The sequence below is a fragment of the Aythya ferina genome (assembly GCF_964211825.1).
Source record: "Aythya ferina genome assembly, chromosome: 2".
Taxonomy (NCBI): Eukaryota; Metazoa; Chordata; class Aves; order Anseriformes; family Anatidae; genus Aythya; species Aythya ferina.
Genome location: NC_140297.1, coordinates 138,704,372 through 138,718,531, shown reverse-complemented (window position 1 = coordinate 138,718,531; position 14,160 = coordinate 138,704,372). Strand labels below are relative to the sequence as shown.

The 14,160-nt window shown below is 33.7% G+C and overlaps 1 protein-coding gene across 9 annotated transcripts in view; it reads right to left on the bottom strand.

The window, feature by feature from the left end:
• Nucleotides 1-14,160, bottom strand: part of VPS13B (vacuolar protein sorting 13 homolog B) — a 459,486-nt gene that overhangs the window by 188,033 nt on the left and 257,293 nt on the right. For 6 of the 9 annotated variants that reach the window (XM_084510471.1, XM_084510472.1, XM_084510473.1 and 3 more), the window contains 5 exons: nt 12,753-12,924; nt 11,642-11,756; nt 9,376-9,517; nt 7,266-7,671; nt 2,772-2,883 (listed from right to left, as the gene is read on the bottom strand). In XM_084510471.1, the coding sequence (XP_084366597.1) occupies nt 2,772-2,883; nt 7,266-7,671; nt 9,376-9,517; nt 11,642-11,756; nt 12,753-12,924 (947 nt within the window). Of the gene's footprint in view, nt 1-2,771; nt 2,884-7,265; nt 7,672-9,375; nt 9,518-10,076; nt 10,144-11,641; nt 11,757-12,752; nt 12,925-14,160 lie in introns of all 9 variants that reach the window. The other 3 variants (XM_084510475.1, XM_084510479.1, XM_084510476.1) reach the window with 1 other exon arrangement.

The window sequence follows — 14,160 nt, the reverse complement described above, 5'->3', positions numbered from 1 at the left end:
AAGCAGCAGTAGTAAATTAGAGGAGAAGAGAGGTTGGAAAAAGAGGGAAGATGACATGTTGGGATTATTAGAATGCTGTAGCAGCTAATTCTTCAGTAATCAACAGGCTGCTGTAAGGGTTTTTTTTAAGCATCTCTTAAGCTGGGTATTGTACTACTTGTACCTCCATTGATATTTACTAAGAAATCTTTCAGCAAAAGTCACGAGTTACACATTGTGAGCTTCTTCGTTTAACTGTATAACTTTTAAGCATTCTGTATCAGCACTACAATTCTCCTGTTACACATTTTTGGTATTCAGTATCTTATACCATGGGCAGGTTAAAAATGGCAAATACTGCATAACATATGAAATTTGGTATTTGGAGAACAGGATACTAACACCAGGCCTAAGTGTTCAAAACATCCCAATATCCCAACATTTTTTTTTCCCCTTTGAATATTGATTGCATGGTCCGCCCTAACAATCCAAAAATGTTTGCATTTCGTTACCTAATTTTCCGAAGAAAAACTGGCAAATGATGAAGTGAACACCAGCCAATGTCACTGGTCAAACACCAATGATTGTCACTTAAGAAAATGCACACGTATCTTCAACTATGCGTCTGTAACTACAGTATGTTCCAAATCAAAGCATATGTAATTAGAAAATGCATTAATTTCAACACCAAACTGGAACCTTACTATTTTGTGATAAAAATATTCACTGATATTGCTAGAAAGTGTTGAGTCTTGCTTAAACACACCAAAATAGTAATGCCCTTCCCAAAAACAAAAGACCACCCACTACTAACTTCAATATTGTCTCATAAAATTCTGCAAGTAACTTGACACTCTGCCCCAATGTATTTTAAAAACACTAAAGCTAGGATAATTGGATGATTAAAGGAACAAAGATAAGACTGAGTCTTTCGACAGCTGCTGAGAAATGAGAACGCTCAATGAAGTTAGAGAAAATTTCTGAAAATGGCAGACATTTCTCAGAAAAAGACATACAAAGCATATGTTGTGAGGCTGGTCACAAAGAAATCAGTAACATTCAGATGAGAGATGCCTGTGGCCCAGTGCTTATTTCTACCTTACCCCGTTAGTGCCTTGGTTTCTAAAGGAAGACTGGAGCATATCATAAAACCATGAAAACCAAACATACACTGCACAAACCTAATCCAGGATATTTATATATATAAGACCCTGAGACACATCATGCAAAAGAGTAGCAGAACCTTTAAGCAGTTGAGTGACTTCTGGTTTGACCAGCACAGAATGTTTGCATTTCAGGTAAAGCCACAGCTGCAAAGGTATCAGCCTCAAGAATGTAAACTGGCATAGCTTCATCGACCTTGAGGTAAATGGCATCCCTCCCATTGCTGATGCACTGACTTGTGATGTGTATACATGGAACATTACACAGTTCACCTAAGTGATGGAAACTACCTTACTCTAGCTGGAACTTGCAGATCCCATTTTTTGACAGGGGATGTTGCTGATGAACTACTAGTTGCAGAGAGAAGAGTGCAACCTACTTTGATTTTCGCAACTCTCAAAGCAGAAATCAGATGGGAGTCTTCTTAGATAGGAGCAGGGTAGAAGCAGGGAGAGCCTGTACAAATACCAGGAAGATCTTTTTTGTCTGTGGGCACACTGAGGGTTGGATCAGGCCTTGACACCCAGAACAGTTTGTGCCAGGCTTAAGATTTCTTCCATAAGAGCTCAATAATAAAATAGATACAGGACTCATTTAAAAAACAAAACAAAAAATGACCCTATTATAAACTACTATAAGTAAACATACAAGCAAATACATACAAGCAAATATTTTAAGCATCTCCAAATGGAAATATGAAGAAAAAGACTTCCAACTTCTAAGTGTTCTGAAGAGAAACTGGAAATATTTCATTGGACTCCTAAAAATCCTAGTCTTGACAAAAAGTAAAACTTGCTGTCATTTTCTAGGCAGTAAATGTTTTACTGCTGGGAAAAGATTTTGATGTTTGTAATTTCTATTGAAGAGCACTATGAAGTAGTTAAAAATATTGCCACATCTGAAAAACAGACCAGCGGGAAGTATAAGACACTTGTTCATCTGTATTTCTGTGACTTTTCTCACTTGGTATTATTTGCAACCATACTTTCATGTCTGGCTACAGTGCCAACTCTACTAAGGATCATATATTACTTTTATCATGTTGATTACATATGTTCCCCAGTTTTGCTGCCTATATATGATTAGTGTGGTTTGCGCATACTTAGTGACACAATCCAGAGCATGACATTTTCACAGAAAGTATGTTTACTGGGAAAGAGTTCCTTAGAAGTTTGCTTTCCTTTACAGCTTTGATCTACGTGACATCAAGAATCCTACGGTTTGAATATGTGTTTACCATTTATATTATTAAGATCTATCTCCTTCACACTATATGGCTACTGAGCATTTTGGTAGTCACAAAAAATTCCTTTTCTCTTAGGTGAATTTAGTAGCTGAATAAAAGAAAGCCTCTGAAAATGTTCTCATCTGTGAGCTTAAGCTGTGTAATGACTTGACATTTAAATTCTGTTATTCATCAGCACTTCACAGAAGAACTTGATTTGTCTAAATGGATTTGAAAGCCCACAAGTGAAGAAAATCAGAAAAACCTGGTTTTGAATATCAAAAGATTGTATGTGAAAAGTATTTTTACAGGCTGCACGTACCCATTTTATTGATCAATTAACTTCTCCCAAAATGAATTTTTCTGAGACTATGAAAAACCAAACCCTTCCCCCACCACTTACTGATAAATGTCTTTTCTGAGCACAGCTCTGCTAAGAGGGTTGTCAGCCTGGGGAGCCATAGAGACAGATCCAATCTTGAGAACCAAAGTGTCTTCTTTAATTGCTGGATTAGCTGTAGTTAGGAGAAGAGAAATATGTGTTTGATTAAAATTCAAATGCACATAGCATGGAAAAATTATTTCTTAAAAAAAAAAAAAAAAAAAAAAGAACCACCTATAAGAATGTCTGTTAAGGATTCAGTTCTGCTTAGGAGCAACAACTTTGCAAAAGTAATTAAAAAAAACCCAACACCTATAAAAACAGTATTGTTGCTGTGATATTTAAAAGACAAAACTACTGTCATTTAACTCACCCACAGTTTTGTCATGCAACTCAATCCTGACCTGTGACTTTCTATTTTCTCTAACTGCTTTTTTATTTCAATATTTTTTTTCCACGTCTTGTAGTAAACAAACTCCGTGAAGTTTGCTTCTGCTTAGAAGACTACCGGACAGTTGGGAAGCTCTTGAGAACATGTAATGCAGGCTCAGGGTTCAGCATCTGAAGTGCAATGGTTCACTTCAACACCAGTGTGACACATGGCAAAGATGGAACAATATCACACTTGCTCCCATGTTCAAGAAAATTCAGCAAGACTCTCTTACAATGAGTTTGTTAAGCAGATATTAAAAAAAATAATAAAAATCACAGGATTCACAGAAATTCCACTACAATATTTTGAAAACATTGTAGGGGATACCACAGTAAATATGCAGTAGAATGGTAATAACAAGCTACAACACATAATTTAGACACGAACATAAGGGATTTGCTTAAAAGGACCTCATCTACTTAAAAAGCAAAAGTGAAATCCTTCAGTCCACAAAGCAGATCAAAAATCATATACAGATGCTTTGGTTGCTAGAACAAGGGTAGAAAAAGTTAAGTTGACAACAAAATCCTGTTTGCTACTAATTCGAAATAATTTTTCAATTCGATATTAAATATACTTCAGATTCTAACTGTAACTTTATGGCAAATGCCTTATTCTGAGATTTGTTTTTTAATAAAACATATTTTAGGGTAAGAACTGTCATTTGGCTCTGACACTTAGCAAAGCCAAATAAACACAGTACTATTCATTATGGTCTTTATTATGTAAGCTTTTTAGGATTATTATTATTATTATTTTCAAAGGCTGGCATGCTTCTTTTGTGTACAATTTTACTTCAGGTTAAGAAATTAAGTTTTATGATTAAACCAGAAAGAATTACAAGCATTAATATTTTCATCTGGTTTGTGATGAGTGGTGATCTGAGTCATGACTTAGGGTGACGAATCCCTATCTCTATTCACTAACCTATGAAATCTCCTATTAGATTTCTGAAACATGGAAATAACGTACTAGATGTACTAGAAATGGACATGATATTCTGTCATCTGCCCTATGCAGAAGTACAGCTATCTCCCTCCTTTCTTTTCATTAAGTCCACTGTGACTCTTGGGCTCTTTTCAGCCTCTGCTTTCTGGGAAAGAGTCTCCAGTCCTGAAGATGTAGTCTGCATAATCTTCTACTTGATATGTAATGTTAGCATATGAATAATTATCATACTTTTTACAAGCAGTGCTGTAAGTGCAGCGATCCAGATGCGTGCTCCATAGAGTCCTTAACATTATCTTTCCAGGGAAATTCTTACAGCAATGATTTAATATTTACTTTCATATTATTATATAGCAATTTTACTTACTACTCCCAACTGATAGTAATTTTTCAGACCTTTAGTTAGCTATTTTGAATTCTTTTAATATTTCCACAGACATTAAACTGGGATAGATTTAAATTAGAATACCAGGAGACACTGTGTTAAACTCTTTAGGAAAGTCTAAGCATATCAAATCTTTGCAATCATTTTATCAACTGGAATAGTAACCATCGTAAAGAATGGAAATTAGATGTATTTAAGAAGACTGATTTTCTATAAAATCGTATTTATTATCATGTAATAAATATCATATAAATCTTTATTAACTGAATCTTGTAATAGATTTTTCCTTTATGTTTTCCAAGGGAGAAATAAAGTTACCTCTCTTAATTTTATTTGAACATCTCACTTTTCATTTTAACAGGTACACCTTCAGCTGTCTAAAACCTGCTATTCCAAGGCATGTTAAAAATTAACCTCAGAAGACCAAGATCCTTGAGCACAAGTTATTCAGTCTGACCGATTTGAAACTGTTTAATAGTAAGCAAGGAGGATGTTACAGACCAGATGTTATGACAGACTTCAAAGTACAGAGTCATGCTCATGTGACAAGAATATATCACTCCTACAAATGCAGGACATACGTTTATTCGGTATGCTGCCTTTTCTTTTTCACTATCAACAAATTTATCATGTCCATTCTAGCGACTCCTGATATTTTGCTCCTAGTACATATCAAAAATATTTCTTATTGTCCTCAAACCAGCCAGATGCAGATTTCCTTTGTCTTTACCACTTATCAGATTTATGCAATTTACATGTTTTTATTTGATTTTTAGTGGCTGTCACACAGTATTTCTTTTTTCTATTTGTTATATATAGTTATATAGTGTGTAAACTCCTGAGGAAAAAAACCTACAATTTTGATTATTTTTTTAATGTTTGGGTACTTCACTTCAGAAGTTCAGTTTTGGACTGAAAAACTAAAGAACAATTTGCCTTTTTAAAAAAAACAAAAACGCACCACACTTCTGTATATGAATCACAATTACATGTGTTTGGTGGGAGAATAGTTTAGGTAACTACCTCTAATTACAAGGTATGAGATGCAGACAATGGAATAAAAGACAAACCAAGATCACTGCTTCTCTACTTATATTGCAGCAATCACACAACTCTTCTTGGACTAAACTCTCTTAATCAACAGATGATGAATGAAGTCTTATGGGTGTATATATCCATGATATTTAACAATTTTCTGATCTAGCACACCTGTAACATGGATCATGTTCAACACTTACACTGCATTATTGTTTCTAAATTCTATAGGGCTTGAAGAAAATAAGCAGTAGAAGATAGAAGTGATTTATTTCACATTCAGAAACAGATGAAAGTTTGGAAGAACGGGGACTGAAAAATGAAATGAAAGGAGAATGGAACTGATTTTCATATTGATGACATTTCAGAAGTTTCCACTGGAAGAGATTAATTGACTTTGTTATTAGTTTAGTAAAGATAATCTTTAGCATTATTCTTTAGAAGTATACATATTTTTTCTACCTACATTCATGTTTAGCTATAGGCATTATATATTTTACAAGTGTTTTGAAACAAGGAATGGTAATTAAACAAGGAATGGCAAACAGACAAAAGATTTTTTAAAATTTCTTTCTAATGAAGTGTGCAGCTACAGAGCCACAAAAAAAATACTTCCAAAAAGACTCCTTAACAGCATGCCCCAGAACTCCCTTCTAACCAGAATCATAATTCTTTCTTGCCAACACAACCAGTCTAATTTTATCTTCTTGTGTTTGCACCATTCCCACTTGGAAAATTGTAGAAGATGCTGGCAAACACATGACTCAAGTAAATTCTCACTGTCTGCACTTTTTGCAATTTGGTTACGAAAAAAAACACAACCCAATCACAAAAAATCTATATTCTTAGTATTATATCATTTGCTATAATCTAAAACGGTTAATAAAAACAAACAAACAAAAACCAACACATACCTATAAGACTTCAGTAAACATACCATGATACCAGTAAAATATCTATTTTTTAATTTCTAGAACAATTGTTGGTAATGGAAGCTATCACATTCCCGCTGTTGTACTAGGTGTACTTTTAGCCTCAGCATCTATTTATGTGCAACAACTGTAATAGTGATGCAAATATATTTTAAGGAGGATGGAAAAATACTTTTTTTTTTTTTTTTTTTTTTTTTTTTAAGAAAAATGCATTGTTCATGGATCAAATGGCTAATTACTGTTGTTTGAAAGAACAGTTTATGCTATCCAGAATTTTGTAAATAACTGGAAGCTTCTTACATAAGGGAGTTTGAATAACTTCAGCTAAGAGTTATTAAACAAATGATAAACTGTATCAGCTGTTGGGCAACAATCACAAAGTGCAGTTTGCAGAAAATAATTAAAATGAAACAGGACCTGCTTCACTACTGAATGGTTTCCTATGTGCCTATTTCCACAAAAGCTTCCTGTTTAGACTTCTCTTCCAACAATGGAGAGTGTGGAAGACGTTACTGGTATCAGCATAGTAAGAACAGACAAAAGAATCACTGTTGCAGAACTCCATTTCTCTTTTTACTACCTGCAACTCTCTTTTTAACAACTGCAACCTCTTTTCAGAGTTCTTGGATGAATGACAGATGTTTTCTACCTCTGCCCCTTACTATTCTGAAGACCCAAGCAATCATTCTAAATGTAAAGACAGTAAGGCCAGCAAGATAACGAAGTTAGAGCATTTGGTTGCAATACTGAACTGCAAAATTCTGTAACATAACATACTCTACCTTCGGCATTATGATGGTCATCCTCTTTGGGGAAGAAGACTCTTATGACACCAGTGTTGATATAAATCAGAGGTAAGTTGCGGGAAGTCAGAGTATGACTCCTCATAGGTTGGCCGGGTGATTTCCTTTTCTCCTTTTGACTCCTTGGCAACCTGGCTTGAAAAATGCTTGCGATTGCATTAAGCAAAGGAAAACAGAGGACCACATCAAAAGCCTGAGCTGAGAGAAGGATCTCATGAAGAAAGTGAGGAGAACCATCAGTGTGGCCTTCGGACAGCTTATGGAACGTTCTTCGTTCGTTTCGTGATATCAGTTTGTGCCGGACATTTTTTGTCACAGCTTTTGTGTAAGTTAGAGAGAGAAATCCATGTTGTTGGTGTGAGCCATCTAAAAGTTTTGCAGTTGTCTGTTTCAAGAAGAAAACAAATGATGAAAATACGTACACATACATCATCAGTCAATTCTCTGTTAGTTAAGATGTTTAAGGTTCTGTATTTCCTAAGAGCTTTCAACCCTCTCTGAGTCCCAGAAGAAAATTTTTCCTTTTCTTTTTTTTATTTTTTGATGGACAATTCACCTCATAGTGTGTCATACTATATGTAACTGTCAGTTACATATGTTGATGTCCATTTCATTTTAGAAGTAAATCTTACTTGCTTTCAGTGTCCTTTACGTATGTGCAAACACCATGGGGGCTAAAGCAACCCTCTGATGCTGAGATAACTTTACTCCCTCTAAACATGAGTACTCAAGTAAATACTCTAAAAATTCAGTTGGTTTTCCCTGATCAATTTTAAGTATTTTAAGAGAATAGCTGTAACGTCTTAAAGCACATCATTTAAATAAGGGTATATTACACTGTCATTCAGAAATAACAGATTCCTTCACTTACAAAGATTTCCTTGATAAATATTACAATTAGATACTTAACTCCCAGAAGACATACATTAAATTTTTGATATTATCTTTGAAAGTCTTTGGGATTTCAGTTATACATTGTTAGTGACTGAAAACTGCAAAAAAAACCAACAACCAGTAACTAGAAAAAATACTATTTTAAGTGTAATTGTTATTCTAACAGTGTAATTGTAACATTTTTGATAGAATTCTCTGTGATTGTTCAAACATTACCTTCAATTATCTGAGCAAAAATAAAAGCAACTATATTGTGCAAGCAGTTGCTTTTTTCAGCATCTTCAAATTTGATTAAAAATAATTTAAAGTAAATTAAACCACATTAACAGAGCAAACTTCTCTTTCTTAAATAAACAAGATACACAGATTAAAGGTAGCTTAAATGTTGAAAAATTTGAAGCTTTTGTGATTAAGTGAATTAAAGCAAATTAGGAAGTTAGATTTTTCTATAAGATATGAAACAAATAGAATAAGATAAAGTATTACCAATCAATATTCATGAAGAAAAAAAAATCAAACCACACAGAACTTCCACTAACATATAAAAATTCCATACAGTCATTTATTTGTGAAGACAAAGGGCCCAATGCCATTATATATAAAGTCTTTCAAGGACAAACCAGTAAGAAGAAGTTTTTTAATATCTCACACTGATATATTCTGACTCAACAAGTACTGTTCTAAGCAGGCAAAAGACAGACACAAACATGAAATTGTTAATTGCTGCATTATCATCATTATATAAAGTAATTCTAAAAGGTTGCACAATGGCATACAGCAGTAATACAAACCATTTAAATCCCCAAGTACATATCAGAATTACTTGAACAAAATGCAGTGTTCAGTACTGGCTCTTCTATTAGTCTCTGAACATTACTGTATGTGCTTATTTTTAATATAGATAAATCGTATTGACTTCAGTGGACTGTTGTTATGCATGGGGTTGTGAACCATAAACCCTTATACCCCTATCTGATCAAAAACGACTAAAAATTATTACTAAAAGATAGTGGGGAAAAAGCACAACTTACGTAATCAACATACACAATAAATATATCTGGTACAAAAAGTATTTAGATGAAATTGAGATTTTTTTTTTAAACTTTATCTCATTTTTTAACCCAACCCAACTGGCATTTGTTAGTGGAAGTCCTGTTTAAAAAAAAAAAAAAAAAAAAAAAAAAGGGATTCTTACAGAGGGAAAGAAGCCAGAGAAATTACTGAAAGGGTCCTGCTTGCTGATGGGTCGAACCAACAAGGTACGTCTGTTCAGCTTGTCAGTACAGGAAAGGAATACACCTCCACATTGCCCCAGAGACCAAGAATCTTCCCCAAGGCTTGAGGTAATGAACAAGGCATGGAAGAGAGGAAGACAAAAAAGAAAAAAAAAAAAGAAAATCACCATAAGCAAAAAAAAAAAAAAAAAAAAAAAGTTTACATTAAACTTGCCCAGTTCTATGTAACTGCAACACAAATCCTATGCCATACTCTCTCCTAAAATCCTAAAATGTCAAAATTCAATTAGATAAAGCAAAAGAATGGTATTAAAAAAGAAACTTTGTAAAATTGGACCTATTGCAGGAGGAGGTAATGTAAGAAAATAAAAGTATGGATAATAGACTCCTACTTACAGAAAACGGACTTACCCCTGGATTCTCAGCAGACAGAATGTAGAGGAGAATGATGACAAGAATCAAATTGTGAACGAAAAGCTATACTCAAACACATTATAAAATCATAATATTATTTAGAAAAACAAGTTATTATGAATTTAAATATTGCTCTGTATTGTAGTTCTTGTAATCATTCTTTTCAACATACAAAAGAACAGAGAAAACTATGTTGCTTAGGAAGAGTTATTCAGGTAAGCACTTTAGGTTACTAAAGAAATCTCACCAAAGACTTTTGTCTGCATTGTAGAAACATTCCTTCAAAATGTCCTGACTGCCAGCCTTCCCCTGGCCTGGAAGACAGAATGTTCACCTTATCTATTCTCTGCTTTTGGCTTAAGTTCATAGAAATTTAATGACAGAGAAGGTTACCCTGAAGAGATTATGAAATGTAAATGAAAACAGTAGCAACTTGGCCACGTGGAATGACTTTAAAAAATAAAGCAACTTCAATATAGATTTAGGAAACAAGAACACTCTGGAATTGATTTTTTTTCCAATGGGAAGATTATACATGTACTCCTGGAAGTGAGGTATCCTCTCTCAAGCTCTGCACAAACTCTGTGGACAATGCAGCTTGTTAAGAGCGTCTGCTACTGGGATTCTAAACCACTTTAAAGCAGCATGACTTGCTTTAAAAAAAAAATAAAAATAAATAAAGTACAAACTTTGATTATCAAATATTACCGTATGTTCAAACAATAATATTTGTAACTCAAGCAAAAGAACAGGAATCACATTTTTTTTGTTTGTTTTAGACTGTTGATTAGAAAAAAGTCTCAGAAATGTCAGTAACTTATCTAAGTTGATATTAAATCTCCTTCCTACACAGGCAAGGATAAGGAACGTCCAATAAAACCATGCATTTGTAGGCTCTTAAGTCAACATGATTTGTGCTTCTAAATAGTTTTGCCATTTTCAATGCCAAAGAATTGTTCTAAAGCTTTCAGTTATATTTTTCTCCCAGGAAACAACACAACAGCTATCCTATTTCCTCTCAATTTCTGTCTCTTAGAATCTGTTGAGCTGTAACAGCAAACAATAACCCAGTTGATCAAACACTTCGTAATTACCTTTCATTTGTGTGCTCATGGCCAATACGTGCTACAAGAGAGATGCAATATCTCTACAGAACTGTGTGTTTGGGTGCTAAATGAATACAGTTACATCTCAGCAAATCTTGTTTAGTTTGCTGCAAAGTGGCAAGATATATAGTAGCTCTAACTTCCCAGCCTAAATGTACATAATATTGGTGACATATTGGCTGACATTACTGTCTGAAATTTTACTCAGGCTTCTCTGCAAAACACTGTACCATGCCACAGAAACAGAGATGATCATCTTACTTCCCTCCATTACTGTGTTGCTGAAACACGGCAAAAGAAATAACTTGATTTGTTAGAAAATTCTTTTTAATATGTAAAAGCATGGCACCACAAAACACTAAATACTGGCAAATTGATAAAGGTAATGTGTCATGAAATGGTATGTAAGAAATTTCCCATTCAAAAGATCAGCTAAAAGAAATGTTTTTTGTTAATGGACCAACAGAGAAGCAGAAAATGCTATCCTAATTTGTAATGATTTCCATGTGTGTTATTTTTTCAGAATTGGATACAATTCTGAGAAAAAGAAATTCTGTTTTTGCTTACTTAGAAAGATAACATCTATCTCATTTAAAAGAAATTCAACAAAAATCTTAAATTCAAGTTAAGAAATAAGAAGAAGTAAAAAAAATAAATCTGCCTTGTTTCACACTGAGATTATAACAGTGTAACTCTCAGGAATTACCTGTTTCTGTAATGATCAATGTTGAAGCTTTCTATTTTACATTTGATTTTGGTATACACATCCTGCACGTCCACTGAGGCACTGAGATCTTCTAATTCACTGACAACACAAACTTCTGCAATAGTCCAAGGAGATAAAAAACATTAATATGAAACCTGTAACTTTGAAAGCATAGAGATAAACCTGGGACACTATGTTTCATAAATAGGATGATGCTAACTCAACTCAGAGGTTTTTCATACAGCACACTTCTATTCAACTGTCAAAATGACAGGAACCAGAAGAAACCCTATAATCCGAACCATTTTATACAGAAGTGTAGAGAGACTTATCTATGGGTTTTCTAGTTCAGGTTTTCATAGTATAATTCCTGTAAAAATATAAAGATATTTGACAAGATACATACTCTAACAACACTTGAGATTTCTTTCTCTCATGTAATTATTTTTATCAAAAGTTCAAGTAATATCTCTTTGAAAATTAATTTAATCATTAGTCTTCTAATATTTTCACAGATTAACAATGTTAACTGTTACTCAGCAGTGTTTCCTAACAAAAACATACCTGAAGTCTTTCAGTACATTTACAGAGTATGATTTCCTTTCAAACAATTACTGCCCAGATGATAATCAGTGTAATCTCAATTTTTAAAAAAGCTAATTGTGTTCCACACATATTCCTATTTTTAATATGAAGTTCAATCTTCCAATGATTTTAGGGATTATACTGTGATGATTATTTTGAATTTATCAATGCAAAACTACATGCTTATAGATGGACACACACAAAACACTACTAAATCATATCAAAATGGAACATGATTGCTATTAAGGCAAAAATGCAGTATTCTATTAAGTAAAATAACTAACTTATTTCCAATTTAATATAATCACCTTTCCATATGGAAAGGAAAATTTATGCCAAAGAACAATGCTGAATTATTTTTACATGCACTAACCTAACTCCAGCTTGTTGCTCTGATCCAACCAATTATTTTTGTATTAAATGTCTAATATTACCAATAAATGCTCTGTAGCTAATACTGTGTTGTAAAATAATATATGGAACTTAAAATTGTATGTTAAGGGAAAAAAACAAAAATGTTGAATACCTGTGCCATTATTTCTAGGGTCAGGAGCAAACAATTTTATAGTAATTTTTGGCAACATCCACTGCATCCACAGGCTGACACGTCCACTTGAGACTCCAATATTACTTGTTGTTTGTTCCAACGTAATGGAGTCAGAGAATGGAGAGTCATCACCGCCCTGAAGAGAATCACCCTATAAAACAGAAGGAACAGCTGAGAAAAGAATATTTGCTTTTCACCACTGCCCATTTTTCTTTTTTTCTTCTGTCTAAAGTGATGTAGACCCAACAAATTATATACATAGAAATACAAGCAGACTCACTGACAGTGCATTTGAATTAAGCCATTTTTTTTTTTTAACACCAGGAAAAAAATAAAATATTTTATTTATTTTTTATTTAAATTTTTTTTTTTAGGCAGAGATAATGGATTTTGGCCAAGATTTTATGGTAAAATGGTGATGTTCTGTGACTTCATTCCACTTGGTATAGGGAGCTTTCCTCAATAGCTTACATCCATCTTACAGGAATTGACAGGAATATTCTGACACATATTCTGATATATAAATATTTTGATCTGTTGACAAATGGGCTTGTAGAAGCTTCTTTGCCATCATTAATCAATCCTTGCTCATTCCCAAAAATATTAAGAACTCAGCAAACAAGACATAGAAGTCTATGTTTTCATAAAAAGAGCATGACTTATTAAAGATACACTGAAAATTTATTAGGAGGGCTTATCACAGACCTGCAACCAAGTTCTGATAATTCTTCATAGGACAAATGAAAAATTCACCAGCAAGAGAACTTCACCACAACTTTCCATTGCCAGAACTTACTGGGTCCAGAGAGGAAAGAAAAGATGCAAAAGCATAATTGCTTCTCAGCTCTTAGCATTTACAGCCTATTACACTCAATGGAGTTGACTCACAAGTCACTGTCAGCCAGAAGCCACTAAGAATCCTCAGCGCCTTCACTTGTAACCCCACCAAATGCTGCGAGTTTCCCTCAAGATTCAAGCATAAATGGAAAAGAAAAAGGTATTGCCACTTTGATTCATTAAGACCAAGTTGCTTTTAACATTTACAGACCAATAAACATCTGAACTTTTAATGAATGCTTTGCGGATTACAAAATATAAATTATGATGAACATCCTTAGGAATTTTGATTTTTACCTAAAGATTAACCATGATGATTTAAATGGAAAACAGTCTAAATCAGACACACATAGAAGGTATTGCAGTTTGACTGAATCCACTTTAATCTGTCAGGCAAGATATACTAATACACTCACTTCAGTTCTGGAAAAAACTTACTTTCAGTAGCAAAATCTAAAACCTGACATTACTTGACTCATTTTGCAGTCCAAGACTGTGAATATGGAAATTCTGTTAGCAATCTATTTTCTGGATGGGTAGAACTTATCCC